At 38.0% G+C, this 9706-nt stretch overlaps 1 protein-coding gene across 2 annotated transcripts; it reads left to right on the plus strand.

The window, feature by feature from the left end:
* Nucleotides 1-1376: 1376 nt before the first annotated feature.
* Nucleotides 1377-9299, plus strand: RFESD (Rieske Fe-S domain containing). 2 transcript variants are annotated; one of them, XM_027037759.2, is made up of 4 exons: nt 1377-1516; nt 7032-7207; nt 7349-7383; nt 9013-9299. In XM_027037759.2, exons 2-4 carry the CDS (start codon nt 7033-7035, stop codon nt 9274-9276), a joined length of 474 nt encoding a protein of 157 aa, XP_026893560.1. In that variant the 5' UTR covers nt 1377-1516; nt 7032; the 3' UTR covers nt 9277-9299. The 2 variants fall into 2 exon arrangements, with proteins under 2 accessions (XP_026893560.1, XP_053081025.1); XM_053225050.1 differs by lacking the exon at nt 1377-1516 and adding an exon at nt 1537-3961.
* The last annotated feature ends 407 nt before the right edge of the window (nt 9300-9706 follow it).

Here is a 9706-nt window from a genome sequence, read left to right on the forward strand (position 1 = left end):
GATGCTGGAGAGGATGTGGAGAAACGGGAACCCTCTTGCACTGTTGGTGGGAATGCAAACTGGTGCAGCCACTCTGGAAAACAGTGTGGAGGTTCCTCAAAAAATTAAAAATAGACCTACCCTATGACCCAGCAGTAGCGCTGCTAGGAATTTACCCAAGGGATACAGGAGTACTGATGCATAGGGGCACTTGTACCCCAATGTTTATAGCAGCACTCTCAACAATAGCCAAATTATGGAAAGAGCCTAAATGTCCATCAACTGATGAATGGATAAAGAAATTATGGTTTATATACACAATGGAGTACTACTTGGCAATGAGAAAGAAGAAATATGGCCCTTTGTAGCAACGTGGATGGAACTGGAGAGTGTGATGCTAAGTGAAATAAGCCATACAAAGAAAGACAGATACCGTATGTTTTCACTCTTATGTGGATCCTGAGAAACTTAACAGAAACCCATGGGGGAGGGGAAGGAAAAAAAAAAAAGAGGTTAGAGTGGGAGAGAGCCAAAGCATAAGAGACTGTTAAAAACTGAGAACAAACTGAGGGTTGATGGGGGGTGGGAGGGCGAGGAGGGTGGGTGATGGGTATTGAGGAGGGCACCTTTTGGCATGAACACTGGGTGTTGTATGGAAACCAATTTGACAATAAATTTCATATATTGAAAAATAAATAAATAAATAAATAAATAAATAAACCAAAAATAAAAAATAAAAAAATAAAAAACATGCCAGACTCAACTAGCTTCCAGCTTTGAATACAAGTGGGAGGTGTTGTTTTTCATTTTTTTTTCAAATTCACAAAGTATACAGAGAAACAGCAAAGTTCAAAAACTTATCTACCACCTCTAATGCAACCAGTTAAGTTTTTTAAAAAAAACTTATAAAAAGCTTACATACATACATATCTATTTGTATCATGAGAAATATTTTTATTTACACCAAAGAATTGTGTATTGTATCCTTTCCTTTTTAATATTAATTACATTCATGATATCTGTTGGGTATGTGGCTACAAAGTAATTCACATGTCTACACCATATTTTATTTGACCACCATTCCCTTCTTGCTGATCACTTTAGCTATTCTTAATTCTTTCGTGGCAGTAAGCATCCTTACACATAGATTATATGCATCGTGATGAACTTCTGTAAATATTTTATAAGGTAAATTCCTGAGAGTGAGATCGTGGATGCATGTAAAATGTGGATAAATGTAGTGAGATTAACACATATTTTAAAATAGATGCTACCTACGGTTGTCAAGCACACTTTCACGACTGTCAGTTCGGAAGCCTAGGCAGAGCGCGGTTGACCAGCTGCCAGCTGGGGACGGCGGTCATCAGCCCGCAATGCCACTCAGGCAGTCTCCGAGTGCAGGCGCTCTCGGGTCACGTGGGCGGCTTGCCCCGCCCCGCGGAAGCTCCGAGCCTCGGTCGGAGGCCTGGCTCCCGCCGGAGAGTCACGCGGCCTCCGCTGCAGGCAGGACTTGCGGAGGCGGAGCAAGGGACTAAAGGTAAATTCAGCTCTCGCTGCGGGGTTGGGCGGGGCTCGCGAGCGCCGCTATTTCCGGCCGGGCTGCGGGCCTCCGGTCGGGCTTCCGCCGGCGGCGCCGGCGGTGGCCTGGAGCTGGTGGGGCGGGCTGTCGTCTGGCCTATGCTCCCAGCCCTTCTGAGCGCTGTGGCTCTGCCAGGAGTCGGCTCGCGTTCGTTAACCGTTAATCTCCGGACTGGCTTCCGCCCAGTCACAGCGAGGCCCTTCGGGCTTGTTCACCTTACAGTCCGGGCCCACCCGGGACCTGCCGCCTGTGTGGGGCAGGCGGGGCGTTTTTAACTAGCTTTCCTGGCTTCTATGCGTACTAAATCTGCTCCGCGGTTTCTGCAGCCCAGGCCGTGGTAGATACTCGTCTCCTGAAGTCTGTAGGCGCAACAGTCCAGAACCTCTGGACAGCCACGTGTAGCCTGTGCCCGGGGTTCCTGAGCGCCTCTCCGTATAACTACTGTAGAAGGTCTTTACTAAGGTGTTAAATACACTTTCAAGTCGTGCGTTAATTTGTCAGAACTGGAAGGGCCTTAGAGATGACAGCTAACATGGTTAGAGCGTTTCCCATGGTCCGGTCCTGCTATGAAACACTTGATTTGTAGTGAGCGTTCATTTCTCGCCACATCCCTATGTGGCAGATCATTCTTACAGACGTGCAAACTGTAGCACAGGGAAATTAAGCAACTTGCCCCAAATCACGCAGAGCCAGGATTCAAACCGAGATGAACTCACCATTGATTACAGATTTCTAATAGCAGGGATGATGGTAGTAAATTTTAGAGCAGCTACATGACTTTATTAAATGATTAGGGAACTATTCCGCTTTAAACATCTGTTGATGCTACTCTTGTGACATTAGCTTTCCTAAAGTAAAAAAAAAATTCAGAACCATGTTTGGTGATAAACGTACATCTATGTATATATACGTATACAGATATCTTTATTTTGCTAAAAGGCTTTGTACCTTTAAGACAGTTTACTTGCAGGCCACGTGTTTTTATAAACCCATGGATGCTGCTTAGATGAAATGTTAAGATGTATACACTGTGTTCACTGAATATAGACTCAGAAGATGTAGGTTTGAATCCTGAGTGCTACTTTGTGGGTTTTGAATCCTGACTGCTACTTTTGTTAAAGGGGATCCTTTACCCTTAGTTTCCTAATCTGCAAGATAGGTATACTACTTACCCCTTGGCGATAGTGAACTCCTGTATGCAAACAGTCCAAGTGGGTGGCCACTCACTGAAGGATAACTAGTTTTATCTATAATATTCTGCCATCCAAAGAGATGCAAAACTAATATCTAAGGCTGGTCTCTTCTCTGAACCTAAAAACAAGGGTGTCACCCTGGAGCTATGCATTCTGATAATGTGTAGGTCAAGGCTCCAGACTTAGTAAAAGCACCTTTGTCAGAGATCAAGAGGAATAACAAGTAAGTTCTTTTAATTTCATGTCTCTTTTGTCTCCAGTGTCTTATGGAAACTTATTTATTTATTTTTTTAATTTAACCTGAATGGATTCCCTATGCTGGAAAAGTAATAGAGACTGAGGATCTATCGACTAATCTGTAATTTTATATGGTGTTAGCACCTTTAGAAACCTATTTTAGGCACGGGACAAAAAAATACTTCTTAAGGAGGAAAATGGAACAAAATGGCTAAATTTTTCAGAAGTGACTTTGCTTGATCTAGTCCCCAAACAGCACAGACCGGTTAATTTTTCACTTTCCTTTTAGTTAAGATTCTGCTATCTTAAAGTAGACTCAAAATGAGGAAATGTATGGGAGCATATGAATAGTGCATCAAAGTAACAGTAACTAAGGTGAATACATTGACTCTTATTATTGTCTGAATGGACCATGATATTCACAATATTTAATTAAGAATAATGTGGATGTTAATTATAAATATTACTAGCTATCATAAATACATATGACCATTATTTGAAGGGTATGATAATACTTTCCTAAGCAAAAAGCAAGACTGTAATCATAGTTCTCTGAAACCTTTTATCATTTAGCCCAGCATCCTCTGCTCATTTCTTATCAGCTTGTGCAAAGTTCACTGCAGTTTTCCTTGGTTGGGGTGCAAACCCTGCTAAAACTGTATGTTCGAAGAGACTGAAACTTGAGGAAGGATTAATTGGGTTCTCATTTCTTTGGAAGTCTGGAGAACTTAATTAACTTTTCATGCTGCACATTTCATATATTTTACTTGCTTGATACTAGTATTTCTTTTCTAACTTTTTGCCTGGACAAAGAAAACTATTCATTTATTTCCCCTTTCTAGTGCCAAGTTTTTAAAGAAGCTGAACAAAATTCTCAGTCCATTCATGATCTTTCTGCAGAGGCACGTTTTCTGAGGATAGAAAATGCCATTTTATCCCGTCTCTTGGTTTTTGGATCATCTATTACATAAATGTAAAGTAGGATACAACTTATAAGCTAAAAGAGTAATTTTAAATATAAGACTAAATGTTACATTTTTAGGCATTTAAGAAATTTCGTGTTTTCTATCCCCTTGCTTTTCTTTATAAATTTACTCTATCTACATGTATCCATCAATGATATATTGTTTTGTTTTGCCCATTTTTGCACTTAGTAAAAATAGAAGCATACTCCGAATTCTTTAAAAATTGTTTTCCTTTAAAGTTATATTTTTGAAGTTAATCCAACTTGATGCATCCAGACATTTTTTACTGCTACATTGCATTCCATTGAATGAATGTGAAAATTCTCCATTCTACTGTTGATGCATTTTGGGTTTTTTCCCATCGTTTGCTGTTATAACCATTCCTGTAATTATCTCTTAGTGTACCTCTGCATGTTTCTCTGGAGTGTACTTAAAGGGGGATTAATGGATCGTGAATATGTTCGACTTTACTAGGTCATGCCAAATTGTGGTAGCACTAATTAATGTCATCACTATCAATTTCTCCATATCCTCACCAATGCTTGCTATAATTTTTGCCACTCAATTGGATAGAAAATAGTATCCCATTTGTGACTTTGCTTTGCATTTCTTTTACTTTTTCCTTCTGATGAGGTTGAGCATCTTTACATGTAATCACTGGCCATTTACACTTCCTCATCTATGCAATGTTTGTGTCTTTTGCCCATTTTTCTGTGTGTGTGTGTGTGTGTGTGTGTGTGTGTGTGTATGTGTGTGTGTTTGCACTTTACTGGTATAGTAAAGTCCTTCATACTTTCTGAGTCATCATCCTTAGTCGGTTATACGTGTTGCAAACTCCACATTTCTTGTTTTTTTCTTCAGCCTATTTCAGTTCATCTGTTCCCTTTTATCTTATCTTTATTGCCCCTCTGTCTGTTCTGTCACAAAATGTGATAAAGGCTGCACATCCAATGCTGTGGAGTAAATACTACCACCTGAGCAATTTGTATGCTTTGGGTACCTGCCAATATCAAGCAAAACAAGATAATTGTTTAGGGATGTGGTAATCCAGCCTTCTGTTAGCCACAGCTAATCCAGGAAATTATGGCATGGCCCTCATTGCCTTTTCTTAAAAATACTATATTTTTGGGTTTTTTTGTTATTGTGAAATGATTTTCAGTTTTTTTAATTTGAGTATAGTTGACACACAATGTTACATTAGTTTCAGGTGTACAACATAGTGATTCAGCTTCTCTGTATGTTAGCTGTGCTCACCACAAGTGTAGCTACCATCTGTCACCATACAACACTATTACAATATTATTGACTGTATTCTCTCTGCTGTGCCTTTTATTCTCATGACTTATTCATTCCATAACTGGAGGTCTGTATCTCCCACTCCCCCTTACCAATTTTGCCATTCCCTAACCCCCTTCCCTTTGGCAACCATCAGTTCTCTGTGTTTATAGGTCTGATTCTGCTTTTTGTTTCTTTGTTTCTTTGTTTATTCATTTGAGTAAAATCACATGGTATTTGTCTTTCTGAGTCTGATTTACTTATTGTGAAATAATTTTTTAAAATAGCATATGTTATGTTTTTCCATCATGTAAAAAGCAACTAGGTTAGTTAGAGCAGGTAATGGTCTGGGTACATACAAGATCTCATGCCCAAATGCTGTAGGCAGCCTCTTTTTTGTCCACTCACATTGGGGAGTGAGCTTGCCTTATGCCACTTGTGGAGCTGGACATTGTCTGGATAGTGGAAGGTTCCCATTCTCCAGCAGAGGGCAGAAACCATGAGGGAATATCCAAAAATGCATTATTAAGAAATAAAAAGTAAAACTCTTTGAGTGGTCTCAGTTTGCGTTTTGTGATTTTTATTTCATTACATGCAAAGATTCAAAATATGCTCCTGCCTGGGGAAGAAAGCTGTTTGTCAACCCTAAGGTAATATTATATGTGGTTCTTTATACTTTTTGAAAGTTATAGACCACCACAATCTCTATCCTGAGAGGAAAAGCAGGAATGTTTCCAGAAAAATTGGTGATTACAACACTAATGGAAAGAGGGTGGCGAGAAGAAGAAAGATTTCGGGTTAGGAGTGAAGAAAGAAAAATACAGCAATTCTTGGCAAAACAGGATATATAGTTTTTTGTTTTGTTTTTTTTCCAGAAACTGTCATAGAATAAAACTTAAATACTCCCCCTATGGGACGCCCTCAGGAAAATCCTCTACAGAGGCTGACACTCCTGACACTGATGTATCTTGATGTTTCCTTCTCACATGGAATTAACAGACTATGACTGTGTTCTTAAAGTATACAAAGGTCTCTTTGAAAAAGCTACTTTCAAAGAAGTAGCCTAAACATCTATGCTGAGAAAAAATATATTCAGAGTACCTGGAAATTCTCTACTAAAACTTCTTTGTTTAGAAATATATATACATATATTTCTATATATACTTCTATATATTACATACTTCTATAAATTAATTGAAGAGAAAGCCATCTCTTTGAATTCCCAATAAGGCAGAAGAAAGTAATGACAGTTTCTGCGTTAAGAAAATGTAATATGCCCATTCATACCTATCTCCTTATGGCAGAGTAGTTATCTGGTTGATTTCTAAGACTGGCTGTTCACTCCAGGCAAAATCAAATGAATCACCCTACCAAGATCTCAACCAAGAGATCCAAGACTGTTCAGACTATCAAAGAATCCTACCTTCAGAAGAAGGTTGAAAACAACACTGGTAACTGGCTGTTGTTTAGCATTGAATTGATAGGGAATAAAAGGACAATGAAACTTAATTCTTTGGGTCTTGGGACTTTGAAATATACACCTTACCCATTGAAATGAATCTAATATGAGTCCAGCCTCAAAGTGGGGAATCTTCCCTAATTTGGGCAAGCTTTCAGAGTCTCTAACTTGAAATTATGACCATGACCCAGTGTGTATAAATGTTTTATTTTGTATAGCTACCAAAAAAAACAAAAACAAAAACACCATCCATCAGTCTTAGAGAAATCAAACGTCTATTACAGTATGATTCTCTCCATAGCCAAACTAGTGAAGACTACTTGCTTTTTGTTTTGTTCGACTAGCATGGATCTTGATGGCTCTGAACAAGATCCTGAAGTGAAGGAATATTCTCCTGTCTGTGTTGGCAGAGAAGATGACATTAAAAAATCTAAAAGAATGACAGCTGTTGTCCATGATAGAGAAGTGGTCATTTTCTACCACAAAGGAGAATATCATGCGATGGATATTCGCTGTTACCGTAAGAGTTTATTTTTCATTTGTAAACTTTGTATTTGTTTACTAACCACAAAACTATCAAAATTTCAGGTGTTTTTTGTTTTTTTGTTTTTTTGTTTTTTTTGTTTTTAGTGACTAGATGTAATATTCAATTCCTTTTCAGACTCAGGAGGGCCTTTACATTTGGGAGAAATAGAGGTATGTAAAATCTATTCTCTACAAATTCACGTTTTATTTATATTGTCTCATTCTGTATGCAAAAAAATTGTATTTGAGTTTGAACTGTCTTTTAATGCTTTGAGTATAATTGCTAATATTCTAGGAATTTACAGTCCTACAATGTAGAGAAAACTATTTCACAGATAAATATGAGAAGTATGCATGTCTTCTGACTTAACAATTATACTCTGATATCTACCCTGCAGATATAATTGCACAAATGTTTAAGAATATATAAAGGAGAGGTTTACTGTGGCATTATTTGTCATAATGAAAAATTGAAGGCAACCTAAATGTTTTAACAATAGGAAACAGTTTCAATAAGCTATGAATAGCCATGCTGTGGAAAACTGTGCAGCCACTAAATTAATGAGGCAGATTTTTGTGTGTCGGTATGGAGGGATGTCAGCAGTATATCTTTGAGCAGAAAAAAGCAAGCCATAGAATAATAGGTCTAATGAGATCCAATTTTTTAAATAAAAAGTAACATTCACTTTTTACTTTTTACTGCACAGTTTGATTTTTTTCGGTGATTATATATTACCTGTATAATGTAGTAAAAATGTGTGTATTTAAAAAAAAATTTTTTTTTAAAAGGCTTATCTGAGGAGGGAATGGGGGAACTGTCTTACTTCCAAACTAGCTAGCTGCCTAATTTGCTTTCTACTTCATAAAACTGATCTCTCTCCCACCTTCCCTCCCTCTCCTCCCTGAACAGTACAAAATGAATGCTTAAACTTAGTGTTCCACTCTCTCTACACTTCATATCTACCTATTTCCACACCTGTCCTCATGTTAAAGGACATACATTATGAACATGAATGTATGAATTATGAAAATGTGAATGTTTGTTGACAGTTCTGTGGGGGTACAATATCAGCACTCCTGCACTTCTGGTGTAGAGAAAAAGGTAAGCACGTGGTGATGATAATGTGAAAGAATTTCCCTGAGTTTTGGACCGTAATGAGAGCTGTAAGACTTTGCTCCTCCAAGTGTGATCCATAGACCAGCAACACTGGCGTCACCTAGGAGTTTGTTGGAACCACAGACTCTTGTACCCTACCCTAAGCCTACTGAACTTAAACAAGATCCAGGTGATTCCCATGCTGTTTAAAATTTCAGAACCACTGACTTAAGACAGTTAAAAAGTTGAGAATTGACTACTTTGAGTCACAGATCACTCTTCAGTTAACGTATACACTCATGCCTTTAGTAACCTTCTTAAATTTATATTTGAAGCTTACTGTGCTCCCAGCGGCTAGAGGAAATTCCTTTAGAAGCACTTGATGCCCTTGTCCCATTTCTGTCAAGGAAGTGACGTTCACATCTAATACATAACAGCATAGCTTCAGTCACATGGTGTAGTTGCCTGAGCTCATTTTCTGATACAGTTCTAACACGCTGGGTTTCTAATCAAATGCAAAAGGAACCTGATGACTGCTAAGATTAGGTTCTGCCTTATGCTGAATAATTTGTAAATGGAAAGAAAAAAGAGGAGCTGGCCTGTTCTTTAACCTGGTTATTCTGCAATAGAATCTGTTCTGAGTCTGAGATTTATTGTGAATGTTGGAAATGTCAGACTATTAAATCATTTATTTCCTCCCCCAGGAGTTTGACGGACGACCATGCATAGTTTGCCCCTGGCATAAATACAAAATTACTTTGGCAACAGGAGAAGGACTATACCAGTCTATAAACCCTAGAGATCCATCAGCAAAACCTGAGTGGTGCTCCAAAGGAGTAAAGCAAAGGATTCATACAGTGACAGTGGACAATGGGAACATTTACGTGACTCTTTCTAAAGAACCTTTTAAGTGTGACTCTGATTTTTATGCCACTGGGGACTTCAAAGTAATTCAGAGTTCTTTCTGATAAAATTATATGGCAATGAAAAATGGTGTGTGTGTTTGGAAAATATTTTTAGAATAACTTTGCTTCAATACCAAAGAGGATTAATTTTCCCAAAACAGGCACATTTATTACTTACTTTAAAAAAATCACATATATCTGAGTAGTTCAAAGTGATGTAAGGATTATTGTTAAGATCTATAGAATACATTTCACCCAATCCTCTGGACTGATTGGAACCTGAAGGTTATAGGTTTGGAATGTGCATTTTCAGGGTGAAAATAATTTGCAGTAACCACATTGAAAAAGGTAAAAATAAGATCTAATAAGAACCATTGGGGAGGGGGGTAATCCTTATTTTGATGTAGTAGACTTTATCTTGGAAAAGTTTTATATATACAAACTAAACAAAATAGTGTAACAAATTCTCATCACCTAGCTTCAACAATTACCA

This window comes from Acinonyx jubatus, chromosome A1 (assembly GCF_027475565.1).
Source record: "Acinonyx jubatus isolate Ajub_Pintada_27869175 chromosome A1, VMU_Ajub_asm_v1.0, whole genome shotgun sequence".
In the NCBI taxonomy this organism is placed as follows: domain Eukaryota; kingdom Metazoa; phylum Chordata; class Mammalia; order Carnivora; family Felidae; genus Acinonyx; species Acinonyx jubatus.